The 14,107-nt window shown below is 53.7% G+C and overlaps 1 protein-coding gene and 1 long non-coding RNA gene across 2 annotated transcripts in view; one reads left to right on the top strand and one right to left on the bottom strand.

Moving 5' to 3' along the window:
- Positions 1-4,646: 4,646 nt before the first annotated feature.
- Positions 4,647-7,433, bottom strand: LOC113622389 (uncharacterized). The gene is made up of 3 exons (XR_003433504.1): positions 6,959-7,433; positions 6,536-6,797; positions 4,647-5,834 (listed from the first exon to the last, which is right to left on the bottom strand). It is a non-coding gene; the product is annotated as an uncharacterized LOC113622389 (long non-coding RNA).
- Positions 7,434-7,552: 119 nt separating this feature from the next.
- Positions 7,553-14,107, top strand: part of TRABD2B (TraB domain containing 2B) — a 219,242-nt gene continuing 212,687 nt past the window's right edge. The window contains exons 1-2 of the mRNA XM_027108607.1: positions 7,553-8,246; positions 10,253-10,813. Of these exons, the coding sequence (XP_026964408.1) occupies positions 8,145-8,246; positions 10,253-10,813 (663 nt within the window). The 5' untranslated portion in view covers positions 7,553-8,144. The remainder of the gene's footprint in view (positions 8,247-10,252; positions 10,814-14,107) is intronic.

Consider the following 14,107-nt stretch of genomic DNA (forward strand, 5'->3'; position numbering starts at 1 on the left):
GCCCGAGCTCCTGTAATAACAGATTAAACTGTCCTAACGAGGATGACCCCCCGCATCGTCTCTAGATCGCAAGCCTCTTGCTTTCTCTAGTACTTCTCAAGGGCGTCTCCACAGAGCTCCTCTCGCTCTGGGATCATAAACTCCTTTCTCTCTGCCGGATCCTTCACATCGGCATACAGACACTGTATGACCGTAATATTAAGTCTCTCCACTGACCCGTGTTCTCACACCACTCTATTTCTTTCCCACAGTAACCCGAGAAAGAGTTGCCTGAACTGGCCATGTCCACCTCCTCTCCTCCCTCTCTGTCCTCCGCCCAAATCTGCTCACTTTCCTCCAGTTTCACTACAAGCACCCCGGATGGAGTCACCGCCATCCTCACCCCGATTACTGCCCTAGTGCCCTTACTGGGCTCCTCGAAATCCTCACTTTCCAGCTCGCCAACCTCCACACCAAAGTCTGCACCAGCTTTTAAAAATGTAAATCAAATTGTGTTACTTTTCTTTAAAACCCTCCTTTGGCTTCTCAGTAAAGCTGGAAGTCCATTCCTCACTTTGACCTTCAAACCCTTACTTCACCTGGCCCCTCCCATCTCCCCAATGCAATCTCTTAGAATTTCCCCCCTGTGCCCTAAGAGGCAGACTTTGCTGGAATTTTCTCTTGTTTCCTGAACACACCAAGGTGGTCCCTCCCTCCAGGCTTTGCCGAGGCTAGTCCCTCTGCTGGGAATGCTCTTCCCCCAGATCCTCTCCTGGCAGACTCTTTAGCATCCACCAGACCCTCTCTACCACTGGTCTGGGTTACCTCTTTATTATTTTTCTTCATGAACTAGAAAGTAAGGCCTGTGTGGACAGATCCCTGCCTATTTGTTCACCAATTCTTTAGCATCAATTCGACTCTCAAAACATACGTGCCACATTAACAAATGAGCGAGTCCTCTCACCCACTTTACCATCACTGCCACGTGCCAGGCACTGAAGCAGTCACATGAGTTCTGTTCAGCTTGTGACACCCTCTGGGTTCAGACCTGGCTCCACCACTGACTGGCTGGGGGACTTTGGGCAAGTTTGGGGCCTCAGTTTCCTGATCTGTAAAGTGAGGTTAACGATAGTACCTCCCTCATCGATTTACTATGAACAGGTAAGAGGCAGCACATTTAAATAAAGTGATAGAACAGTGCTGAGCACACAGCAAATGCTCAATAAAAGTTAGTAATGATTATAGCCTCGAAACAGCAACTCTGTAGGACAGGATTTCTCAATCTCAGTACGACTGGTATTTTAGGTACGACCATTCTTTGTTGTAGGAACCGTTCTGTGTGTCATAACAGCATCCCGGCCTCTGCCCAGTGGGCCCTTAGGTGTTATGCCAGTAGCACATTCCCAATTATGATAACCAAAAATGTCTTGCCAAATGTTCCTGTGGGGGCAGGAAGGGCCAAGCCATTTGTTATAAGGCATATACTTTTACTCCTATTGACAGATATGAAATTGAAAGTTCAGAGTTTTAATAAGTTGCCCAAGATCTTAGGGCTACCAAGTGGGGAGCAAGGGTTCAAACTCCCATCTTCCTGGCCCAATAGCACATGCTCTTCCCTCCAGCTCGCTGTGCTAGAGGTCCGAGCCCCCCTTCCCTCAGCCTGCTCGGCTCACACACTCACAGATCCGTGCTAATTACACAGCCATGAAAAACGTTATATGTGGTTTGTTATTTTATATCCAGGAACATGGTCCACAGCCTTCATTACATAAAGCAGCTGTGTGTATACTTGGGGTCTAAATGCTATTTAGTGGTCAGCTCGATGGGGTATTTTGTTTCAAGCATCACATTTCTTTTTTCCCTTTCCGTACTTCTACTAACGCCTAAATGGAGGAACAGAGCCTCACACAGCTTGGGCTAAAGTGAAAGGCAAAAGTCCCCTAAATGACAAACGTCCCACTGTCCTAATTAGACTGGGAGAGACAGCCCAGGATGCGCCATGTGCGGTGTGAATGTGTCCCCCAGTGGTTGCGTGTGTGTGTTCCCAGGACGCACCCAGTCTGGCCCATACAACCTGCGCCACCTTCCCACTGGTGTCTTAAAGGAACCAAGTGATTTAGTAGGAAGAACTAGACAACCCAGGCCTTCTAAGTATCAGCTGTGTAGTCTGAGTGTGCCGTGTGTCCCCTCTGAGACTCAGTTGCCTCATTTTTAAAATGGGGGTAAAGGGACGTCCCTGGTGGCGCAGTGGAGAAGACTCCGGGCTCCCAATGTAGGGGGCCCGGGTTTGATCCCTGGTCAGGGAACTAGATCCCACGTGCATGCCGCAACTAAGGAGCCTGCGAGCCGCAACTAAGGGGTCCGCCTGCTGCAACTAAGACTGGGCACAACCGACCAAACAAACAAATAAATAAAATGGGGGTAAAAATATATGTCCCACAGTGTTGCTGAGATCCTTTAGCTGAAGGGTCTGGCACCGAATTGGTCTAAGATAATCCCCAGTTCCCATTCCTCCTTCACTTGCCAACACCTGGTCCGTGCCACCTCGCCTCACTCCAGCCCATTCTTAATATCACCCCTCTTCTTCAGTCAGAATTTCCTAGGTCCTGACCCACCTCTACCCCTTGGCTTTCATCATTCCCCTTCACTGGATTGCAAGCAAGTCTCTTTCCACCTATTTAAATCCTACTTTCCTGCACAGCCAAATTCAAATCCCACTCCTCCCGGATTAATGCCCTTGTCCAGCTCTCACTGGCTTCTCCAGGACTTTTATGATACTGCGTGATTCACCTGGCACTGAAATGCATTTTAACTAGTCACCTGAATATGGTTCAATAACTGCAAGTAGGCAGAGGTCAGGACTGTATTCCTTCAGGCCTAGACACTACAATACACATGGGGCCCCATAAGTATTGGTGAGTTGGCAGAGTCAATGCATATCACTGTTCTATCACTGATGGCTGCACACATCAGGCTGTGAACACACCTCGTCTGGAAACTGATATGCCAGCCACCCTCCATCAGCACCATTTATGGAGAGCAAGCTAAGACGATTATATCCTCTGAAGGGCAAGATGAAGGGCTTTCTAAGGGTCATGCATGGCCCTTCTCGGTGCAGTCTTATTTCTGATCTTCCCCAATCGCTCTCATGTTCTAGCTCCCCCATCATTGTTTACAGAGCTCCCAGTAGGCCAAACACAGCTCCCTGCCTTTGCACACACTGTTCCCACTGTCTGAAGCGACCTTCCTTTCCTCACACTCCCTGTCCAAGTCCTGCTCCTCCCTAGAGACCAACTCAAACGTCACCTTCTTGGCAAAGACCTTTGCTGACCTCCTCTCTCCTAAGCCCCACTTTCTTCCCTCCTAAGGTTGCTGCTCTCCCCCACCCCCCATCTGTTTCCCAAAGCACCCTGTTTGTGGGTACCTCTGTCTCAGTCTCTGGGTGGCAAGCTCCCTGAGGACAGACTCCTGGGCTGATTCCTCTGTGTCCTCCTCCCCCATTGGGCTGGATCTAGTAGAACTTTCTGTTTTTAACAAATACCATCTTGTATGGCAAGGCTAATCCTGTGTTGTACTTCTATGATGGTGTGTGTGTTTCCCCACTCTTGTAAGGGAATGTTCTTTTAGGAATCATCTCAGCATATGCCTTTTTTTCTGGTTCTCTCCATCACTCTAGACTGTGTTAAGCACTACTAACTTCTGCATGGTCCTAGAATCCTCTTCCCTTCTTTCCCACCCCCCAAGGATATCATGACCTTCAACCATCAAGGATTAACTTCTAACCCACTAAGACCAGGGGAGCGGGGGTGGGAGACAGAGCCTGGGCGTGGGTGGGAGGTCGGCACATCTGGGATAGGAGTGGAAGCTGGGAGTCAGGCCAGGCCAGGTCCACTGGAAAATACCAGTGTGGCCCACAGCCCAGGCTATGGCCGGTCGAGAAGGCAGCCTTCAGGCCCAGAGCAAAGCTTCTCCTTTGGTCCAGCATAACAGGGGAGCCCCTCATCTCCCTGCCTGAGAGATGCCCTTCGGCAGAACCAGGGCTCCTGGATCTGCCCAAGAGGCAGACTTTGTTGGTTTAGTTCCGCAACAAGGCTTCTGTTCCTGTCCCGGCTGTTACGGCCTACAGATTCCTGGTACCCGTCTGATTGAACAACCTAATTAAAATGCAGTAAAAGGAAAGTGGGCCGGATGTGATCCGGGAGAGAAGACAGGCATCTGAGTCCACCGCCTGCCTCCTGAGCCCTGTGCCCCTTCCCATCCTGCCTACAGGCCCCTGGGCAGGTGGAGGCCATGGAACTCTGGACTGTAGTGTTGAGGGCAGAAGACCTTAAGGGTATCTGCTCCCTGAGCTGTTCATCTGAAGACAGGGCAACTGAGGTCCAGCCAGGACAGCTGAACTACCAGAAGCCGCTCAGAAGCTGTTAGCAGCAGCACGGGGAATCTCCAGGACTTTAAGACTGCTCGTCCGGGGCTGCTCTCGATATAATACTAGGTGGGAGAAAAAATTCTTTGAAAACACAGAAACCCTTGTTCTTGGGGAGCACCCTCTCCAGGGGCCTCAAACATGTTTGTTCTTTTTTTGGGGTAACAACTTTATGGAAATATAATTCACATACCATACAATTCATCCATTTAAACTATACAATTTAATGTTTTTTTTAGTATAGTCACAGAGTTGTGCAACCATCACCACAATCAATTTTAGAATATTTTCATTATTACCCAAAAAATGCAATCCCCTTTAGCCACGGTCCCCCATCTCTCCATGCCTCCTGGCCCTAAGCAACCACTGACCGCCTGTCTGCCTCTCTACGTTTGCCTATTCTTGACATTTCCTATAAATGGAATCATATTATATATGTCCTTTTGTAACTGGCTTCTTTTATTTAGCATAATCTTTTCAAGATTGAGCCATATTGTGGCAATGTATCAGCACTTCGTTATTTTTTCATGGCCAAATAGTATTCCATCATATGAATATACCACATTTTATATATCCATTCATCAGCTGCTGGACATTTGGGTTGGCTGTCCCCTTTAGCTATTCTGAATAGTGCTTCTATCAACATCTGTGTACAAGTTTTTGTGTGGACGGATGCTTTCGGTTCTCTTGGGTGGAGATGCTTTCGGTTCTCTTTTTCCATGAGTGGAAAAACCTGTTTGTTCTTGCATCTCATTAACAATATCAGTAACCATACCGGTGGAGATTCTAAAGGATTATTGCACACATTGACTCAGAAAAATAGTGAGGACAGGAAGCTGGATGAAGCAAGAGAGGCACAGAGAGGTTAACTGTTTGGACACTGGTCACACAGCCATAGGAAAGGACCATGGAGGAGGAAGTCATAGCTGGCACTTGTGAAATTTAGTCGATGAAACATTTATAACTTCAGGAACAAAGGCCTGGAACATTTTAAAAATCATACATAGTCACGTGCACCATCACTTTAATTATATGGATTCGTTTTGAATTTGATCAGGTCCTTTCTTACCCACTGTCTCCCTTATGTTCTAGTTCCCCGTGAAGACCATTACACTCCCTCTCAGTGGAGTTAAATTCTCCTCCCACCTCTCAAGCTTCTCACCTCGTCCTCATCATGGGGAGTGGTGGCTCTGTAGGGAGTTTTGGAGCCTTGAGGAGTGGAGGCTCTTTAAAGGACTTCTCTTTGGTCACAGCTGCAGTTCTCAGAGCGCTGTGTGTCGGAAGCACGGAGCCGCACTGTCCTCTTGCACCATCTGGGCCCACTGGCCTGATCTGCATCTGTCACCAGAAGTGTGCACAGCAAAGAGTCGAGGTGGCGCGGACACCCAGCAGGTGGAACCAGATGAAACTGCGCACACTCATTATTTCTGACCTGCAGAAATGGCAATCTCAGGGTCAGCCTGAAAGTCTCTGGCATCCTCTCCTTTCCTTCCGTGTTCCCCTCAAAGACCCAGGTTGCAGGCTCTGGAAGCCTTTCAGCCCCTGCAGCCCAGCTGGTCATCCTTGCCCAGCTTCTCCAGTGGCCATTCTCCAGTTGCTCCATCTGCTGCCTGAAGACCTGAATGGGAGGGTTGGGAGACCTGGGAGTCCGGGACCTCTCCACTGACCGCCCATCTCCCCACTGGTCTCTGCTTCCAGCTTGCCCCCTCCAATCCAGGGCTCCTAAAAGGCTCCAGCCACCCTCTACTTCAAATCTTGCAATGATTCCCCATCACCTAGTACCTATAAAGTACAAACACTCCAGCCAGTCCAGAAGACACAACTTCAGCTCCTGCTGCTGGGTTTCTGCTCCAGCCACGCCTACCTGCTAGCAGAACCCTGCAGGCACCCGCACCCTCTCACCTCTCCGCCCAGGCAGCTGCTCCTTTCCTCAGCTGCCCCTGACTTATCCTTCAGGGTCACTCCTGGGAGTCTTCCCTGGGCCCCAGGGCTGTGTGAGGAGACTTTCCTCTCTGTTCCCATTTCTCTGTGCTTCCGTCTCTCCTGGCACTCATCGTCTATATTTGAATCACCTCTTTGCATGTCTGTCCCCGTCTACCCGCCTCTGTGGGCTGTGGGCTCTAACAATCCTACCTCGTTCATCCTTCAGTCTCTAACATCAGCATAGGAAGAGTCAGTGAACTCTTCGCAACACAAGTAAGCGGTGGTGCCCATGACTCAGTTTCCCCATTGGCGGGAAACGGTCCAGAAGCTTGGATCTTGCCTCTTGGTCTTCTGTAAGTTTCACTTGCCTCTCCAGAACAGAAGGAAGCTGGTTTTAAGGGCTCTTTCAATTCTTATGGTCTAAGGAACTGGGATATGAATCCTTGCCCTTCCAGGACCCCTCACCAGGATCCTGTGTGGTCCAAAGAAATAGATTATTTAAATGGTAAGTCTCAAGGAATTCTGAGGAAGATTATTTTGTTGTTTTGTTTCAATGCACCTAGTGTCTGCAGAACACCTACTAAACCGCATGCCGGCGTTGGGAACAGGGACTTGATAAAAAGTTGTAAATACCAGCTTCCCTGGGTTTCTTTTGAGTGCTGCCTTCCAGCCAGTCTGGGAGCGCTTGTCCACGCCTGCCTTTCTCCTCTCTCGCTGTTCACTCCTCCAGGACCTGTCTGGTCCTTCTCCCCACATTTGTCGCTGCCGGGCCAGTCCGCATCCAACGCGCAGCCGGATTAAAGTTGGCCCTTCGGGCCTCGGCCCGGTCGCCCTCTGGCGGCCGCGCGCTGAAGCTGCGGCCCGCGGGGAGCTGGAGAGGGGAAGGGGAAGGGGAAGCGGGAGGAGGAGGCGTGGGCAGGGGAGGAGAGGAAAAAGTTGCGCTGGGAAGTTTGGAAAGTTGGGAAGTGGCTGCTGCGGGCTTCGCCTCCCTCCGCCCGCGTGTGAGGGAGCGAGCTAGGGAGCAGGAGAGGAGCGAGCGAGCGCCTGCCATGCCCATCAGACCCCGCCTCGCCGCGCCCGGGCGCGGAGCTCTCCCCGACTCCCTGCGGCCCGGCCCGGCGCGGCCCCGGCCCCCCGCCCCCCGCGCCGGGTCCTCCCCTCCCCCCGCCCCGGCGGCCCCAGCCCCCCGCTCGGCCCGGCTCCGCGCCGCTCTCCCGCCCTCCTCTCTCCCTCCCTCCCGGCCGCGGAGCAGCATGGCGGAGCCCGGGCAACGGCCGCGCGGCCGCCCGCCGCCCCTCTGAGCCCCGCTCGGGGGCCACTGGGCGCCCCAGACCCGACCCCCGACCCCGCCGCGCCCGCCGCCGCACTTGTCCCCCCGCGCGCCCCCTGGAGCGCCGCGCACCCCTGGGACCGTTGCGCGCCCCGGGTCCCCAGCATAACCCCGCGACCCCGCGCGACCGCCGTCCCGGTACTACCCCGAGAACCCCGCGCGCCCCTGGACCGCGACGCAGCTCCGGGACCTCCGCGCGCCTCGGCAACCCCGCGCGCTCTCACAACCCCGGGGCTCGGCCAACCCGGCTGCGCGTCCCGGCCAAAGGGCCCCGCCCCAGAGGATCCCCCTCTTGAAACAGACGGAGCCCCGCCCCAGAGGGACCCCCCAGGTCCGGCAGGGACACCCAGCCACGCCCCAGAGGGCTCCCGGCATCCCGTGTCTGGAGCGCCGCGCTCCAGAGGAACCTCCGTGCCCAGCCGGGGGCTGCCCGCCCAGCTGAGGGGCGCCGCCCAGAAGGGTCCCCCGCGCCCCGCGGGCCCCGGCAGGATGCACGCCGCCCTGGCGGGGCCGTTGCTCGCCGCCCTCCTCGCCACCGCCCGCGCCCGCCCGCAGCCGCCGGACGCAGGACAGTGCCGGCCGCCCGGATCGGTGAGCGAGCGCCCGCCCGGCCACTCTCCCGGCCGGCCACTCCAGCCCTGCGGGGACGATGGTTTGGGGGGTCCTACCTTCCGCACCCACCTCGGCCCACCCGCTCCACCTCCGCCCGCCGGGCGCAGCCTCGGGCGCCCTTCCCTGGCTTCTGCCGCCGGGGCTCCAGCTCCGTCCGGGGAGGCGAGTTGGGGCGCTCCTTCTCCAGCTCCTTCTCCAAACGCTGACGCTCTCGGGCTCTCCTCGACTTTCGGTCCTGCTTGGACCTTTCCTCTCTGTGCCCTTTTTGACTCCCCTCTTTCTTACTTTTAGCCTGTCCTTACCCTCTGGTTCCTCTCTTCTCATTTCTGACTGTTTCTACCATTCCTTGCCCTTCTCTTCTCTGCCCCTTCCTCTCATTCTTACACGCTCAGACCCCTTGCAGGCTTCCCTCTCCCCCCTGGTCCCCACCCTTGACCTAAGGCAAACTTTCTCCCTCTCCAGCCCAGGCCCCAGCACCCACTCTCCCAAGTGCCCCGATTTCACAAAAAGGAGGAAGATTCCAGAGGAGAGGAAGGGAAGTGCCAGGACATGCTGGCCTAATGTTTCCTTGGGGGGTTGAGTAATTACTAGTTCTCCTCATTTTTCTTCCAAACTCAGGAATCCCTTGATTGCCCTCAGTCTCTCTCCCTCAAAGTGTAAATTAACGCATGGAAAATAACTCTGAATTGGAGGCCAGGGACCAGGAAAAGTTTGTGTAGGGTCCTCACTGGCTGCGCTCTTAGTTGACCTTGGGCAAGGTGCACCTCCAGTGTCGTGACTTGCTCAGAAACAGGGAGCTCCGCGACAGACAGGGTGCTCAGAGCTCGTCTCTCTCCAGTATGCTGGGATTTACAATTTTGGGTTGTCAGTAAAGTAAGGTACTGTTCCCTTTGCCCTCCCTGACAGATACTTCTCATTTGTGCTAGAATCAGGCAGAAGAATTTTATGAGTTGACCGAAAGCTTGCAGACGGTGGATGGCAGTGGACAGTCCAGGGGGTATTCTGGATTGAAAATGCCTGAGAGAAACGATAGTCCCTTTCTCATGCCCCTTAACCCCTGGACCTAAACTGGATCTGGAGAAATGAGCCATGTCCTCCTGCCCCTCCTTCACCTCTACACAGACACACACATCCCTCTTCAGAGCTTAGGTGATGGCAGAGAATTGGACTTGGAGACCAGGTACACCTTTGGAGGGGAGGAGCCCAGAAAGCATGTACATTTCTTGGGACTAATTCTGTGAAATCTTTCCCTCCCAAATCAGGGCCTTGAGACTTTATTTAGCCTGCAGGTTTTAAAGCACTTTCTCATCTGTGGTTTCAGCTGGTGGAGGAGAGTAGCTGACACCCCAGACCTGCCCTCCAAAAAGAAAATTGTATCCGCCCTGCTGAATGGGAAGTAGCTGTTTAAATAGGTGTGCTATTTTTAATAGGTGTTCTGCTTTCAAAGTGCTCTTGGCATGTATCTTCTAATGGTTGGATTTAAAAGTTATATGACTTCCTCCTTTCTTGCCAGAGCAGGACTCTTGGTCCCCCTCTTGCCACCCTCCCCATGAAACACCACCGGTGAAGGTTTGGCTTGGCCAAGCACGAATATTCTCAGGTGGTGTGGCGGTCCTTGGCACTCACAGTGAGAGCCAGTCATAATGAGAGCTTCCTTCACTGCCTCCTCCCTCTGTGCCTGGCACTGTTCTTCGGGCTTATTTACGTAGATTGTGTCTTTTCATTCTCCCAACAATCCCTGGGGTGGCTGCTTTCAGCTCCCATTTTACAGATGGGGAAACTGAGTCTGTGGGAAGTGAAACAGTGTGCTTAAGATCGTACAGCTAAGATATGGGTCTTTCAGCTTCCAAAGCGCTTGCTTCTTCCCGTGGCCCCATGTAGCCCTCTGCCTTCCATCCCCAGCTCCACCTGCCCCCTCTGTTCTAACCTTGGCTTAATTCTGCTGCCTTCAGCCTCACTGCCTTCCTTTACCTGTCCCCCTGCAGCAGAGGGACCTGAACTCCTTCCTGTGGACTATTCGGCGCGACCCGCCGGCCTACCTGTTTGGCACCATCCACGTCCCCTACACCCGCGTCTGGGACTTCATCCCGGACAACTCCAAGGCGGCCTTCCAGGCCAGCGCCCGCGTCTACTTTGAGCTGGACTTGACAGACCCCTACACCATCTCGGCGCTGGCCAGCTGCCAGCTGCTGCCACACGGGGAGAACCTGCAGGACGTGCTGCCCCGTGAGCTCTACTGGCGCCTGAAGCGCCACCTGGACTACGTGAAGCTGATGATGCCGTCGTGGATGACGCCCGCGCAGCGGGGCAAGGGGCTCTACGCCGACTATCTATTCAACGCCATCGCGGGCAACTGGGAGCGCAAGAGGCCGGTGTGGGTGATGCTCATGGTGAACTCGCTCACGGAGACCGACGTGCGCTCCCGGGGCGTGCCTGTGCTTGACCTCTACCTGGCCCAGCGGGCCGAGAAGATGAAGAAGAGCACCGGGGCCGTGGAGCGCGTGGAGGAGCAGTGTCATCCGCTCAATGGGCTCAACTTCTCCCAGGTAAGCGCGCAGCGCCCGCCCCAGAGCCCGGCAGCCCCCGTGCGCCTTGGTCCTGTTCTCTGATGGTGTTCCCTCGGCAGGCAGAACCCTGCCCTTCCCCGAAAGGGAGAGGGTCTTCGGGGCTGTGGGGCAGCTCTTGAGCTGCCTTTGTGGTGGTATGAGGGCAAACTGGCATGTGCTGGAATTGGGGGTAAGAGTTTGTGTGTTTTCTTCTATCTCAGTGGTGCTACCTGTTGGGGATACGCACTCCCCACGTGCTGTGCTCCCCCGAGCAGAAAGCATTTCCCTCGGAGCATCACAGTGATGAAAAACAAAAAGAAGGAGTTTCCAGTTTGGGCCTGACTTTCCCTGAGACCCTGGGGTCTCGAGAGCAGGAGGCTGTCTTGAGGCTGTTGTATGGGTGCATCCAGGCGGCTGTGTGTATGTACGGAGGACGAATAGAGGGAGACGGGCTCCTTGGGGTGGGGTTGGGGGCGGGGGGCAGGAGAAGCGCGACGGGCCTGGTCTCTAGTGACCCTGGCTTGCTGTTAAGCGCTGCCAGATTTCCCGGGGCCTCTGCAAAGCTCCAGGTGACCCTCGGACTGCCTCCCCTAGGCTGGGAGAAAGTCAGCAAGGATAGTTCTGGGGTTAATAATTTCAGAGAAATGTGTTCACTTCAAGGTTGACAGTTCTGATTTCTGAACCTCAGGTGTAGGGGCAGGGAGAAGGGCGGAGCTTAGGAGGTTTAAAGTCTCTGGCTGCCAGAGACCTGATCCAGCAAAATGTCATGAAAAGCCCCGTCTCCGTGGTCAGAGGTCACTCACAACTCACTGGCCCCAAACTCAACTCTGAGGACCAGGGAACAATGGGTTCACATCTGCGCCTTGAGAACGGGCTGTCAGTCCCCGAGTCAGGGCTGGTGGCGCCTGCAGGGAGGCCGGGCCCATGCCCCAAGCGTGGTGTGGTCCCCAAGACATACTCCTCCCGTAAGGAGACAGCCCCGTACATTGGCCAGACTAGAAACTCTACCACTGGAACCAGACCTGCTTGGCTGCCCCTGAGATGTTGCAAGCTCTTCACCAGGGAAACAGGGGCAGAAACTGATCCCCCTTCGGAGATCTCTGGCTTTTGTTTTTCCAGGGGAAATGCAATATTGTCCCCGGGGAGGTAAGAAGCCAGATTGATTTGCCGGCCAAATGAAAGGCGGGTTTGTCGCTTCTCCTGCTGGCTCTCCCATAATTGTGGAGCCCTTACCCAGAGGGCCCCGGTGGCAGGAATATTGGGGCAGTTAGTCACGCCCCGCAGGGTTCTGACTACGCCTGACTCCTTCTCTGCGGGGAAAAATCCTGTGCATTCTCTGGCCCAGTGCTGATTCCTCTGAACGTACCGGCTTTCTCCCTCTGAAGTGACTTTTCCCTTGCCAGCCTCGGGAGCTGATATTATCTGCGTTGGGCTCCCCAGCGCTCGCCGCCCATCTCATTTTGGAGGCAGGTTTGTAGGAGGCCTCTCTGTTCAGAGCCCTCACGTCTGGCCTTGATATCTTTTTTAGGCTGGGGAGGTGGGGGGATCCACCGTCACTCTCAACACCCTCTTTGTACCAACCACAGAGGAATCCGACCAGAGGCGAAGGGCGCACACAGACCCTCTGGTTAAACAGCCCCTGGCTTTAATCTGTCTCTCTTAAAACAACAAAACTATCTTTCTTCGAGGTCTGGAAACACTGCTGTTCAACCAAAGGACGGCTTTGGTAGGTTGAAAACATTTGCAGGAAAGTGCGTGAGGTTACGTTTTAGGAAAAGTTCCTGAGAGCCATTCATCGGCCAGCGAGGAGCCCGCTGACAGTCTCCCAAGCCCACATTTGAAGATCAAACAGACTCAAACCTCTGGTTTCAAAAATGCACCCACCCATCACCAGCCCGGGCCCGCTCTTAAAATTGTTCTTGGGTCCAGCTCCTCGAGAGGGCTGTAGGAAGCAAGTCCTGAACAAAAGAAAACAGGACTCCTCTCGGTTCCCTAATCTGCACACCCTTCACCACCTGCCAGAGTGCCTGACCCCGCCAATTTGTCCTGTTATCATTTTGGAGCGAGGTGATGAAATCTCTCCTCCATCCCCGTGGGCAGCCGTGGGCTAACTGTGAAGGGAGGGATTCCAGAACCTGGGCAGTTGGGGTTGTTAGGGATCCCCAACCCCAAAGTCAGAAATGCAACAGCCTTCTCAGTAAAATTGTATGCACGCATGCACAGTTTGATATGAACATCTGTGATGCATTATTGTACTGAAATATCTGTTAAGTGCATCAGATTTTTATTTTTTCTTTCCTCCCAGCATTACTGTTATTGCAAAATATTTGGGGAGGGGGGAGCAATGAGAGAGGAAGGACGGAAAAAAAGCCTTAAAAGAGAGCGCCTGTTTGTTAAGACTGGAATTTTAGTGTGTGTGTGTTTTTTTTTAATAAATTTATTTATTTTATTTATTTATTTTTGGCTGCGTTGGGTCTTTGTTGCTGTGCGCGGGCTTCCTCTAGTTGCGGCGAGCGGGGGCTACTCTTCGTTGCGGAGCACGGGCTTCTCATTGCGGTGGCTTCTCTTGTTGCAGAGCGTGAGCTCTAGGCACTCAGGCTTCAGTAGTTGTGGCACACGGGCTCAGTAGTTGCAGCTCGCGGGCTCTAGAGCGCAGGCTCAGTAGTTGTGGCGCACGGGGCTAGTTGCTCCGTGGCATGTGGGATCCTCCTAGACCAGGGCTCGAACCCGCGTACCCTGCACCGGCAGGCAGACTCTGTAACTGCTGCGCCACCAGGGAAGCCCGATTTTAGTTTTAACTTTAGCATTTCTCAAAATTTTGTATTTTCTTCTGGTCAGAAATACCACATTTTGCCTTGCTAAATGGAGAAAGAAAGCTACGTGGGCTAGAGGAATGACTGAAAAAGTTTCTTCCATCATCGCACAGCTTGAAAGATCCAGCGTCTTGGCCGTGGTCTCTGATTTTAATATACACTGAGGGTACTAGACCCAACACCACCATGAGTTTGCTCTGTGTCCTTGAGCAAGTCACGTCACCTCTCTGGACCTTGTTTTTCCCACCTGTGAAATGAGACATCAGGATTAGGTCATCATTGAAGCCACTCCAGCCCTGACCTTCCATGGGACGATTATAGTCAACTCCATGTGCCAGGCACCTTGCAGGAGGCTCCACACGCTTTTTCGTCTTGTTGGAGTCTCACAACCCTGGAACTTTCTAAGGTGGGCACTCAGAAAGGCTGGATGACTTGCCCAAGGTCACGTGGCTAGTATGGAACAGAGCCGGTCTGCCTGACT

This window comes from Aethalodelphis obliquidens, unplaced genomic scaffold (assembly GCF_003676395.1).
Source record: "Aethalodelphis obliquidens isolate GAN/ISIS:26980383/991018 unplaced genomic scaffold, ASM367639v1 scaffold9, whole genome shotgun sequence".
In the NCBI taxonomy this organism is placed as follows: Eukaryota; Metazoa; Chordata; class Mammalia; order Artiodactyla; family Delphinidae; genus Aethalodelphis; species Aethalodelphis obliquidens.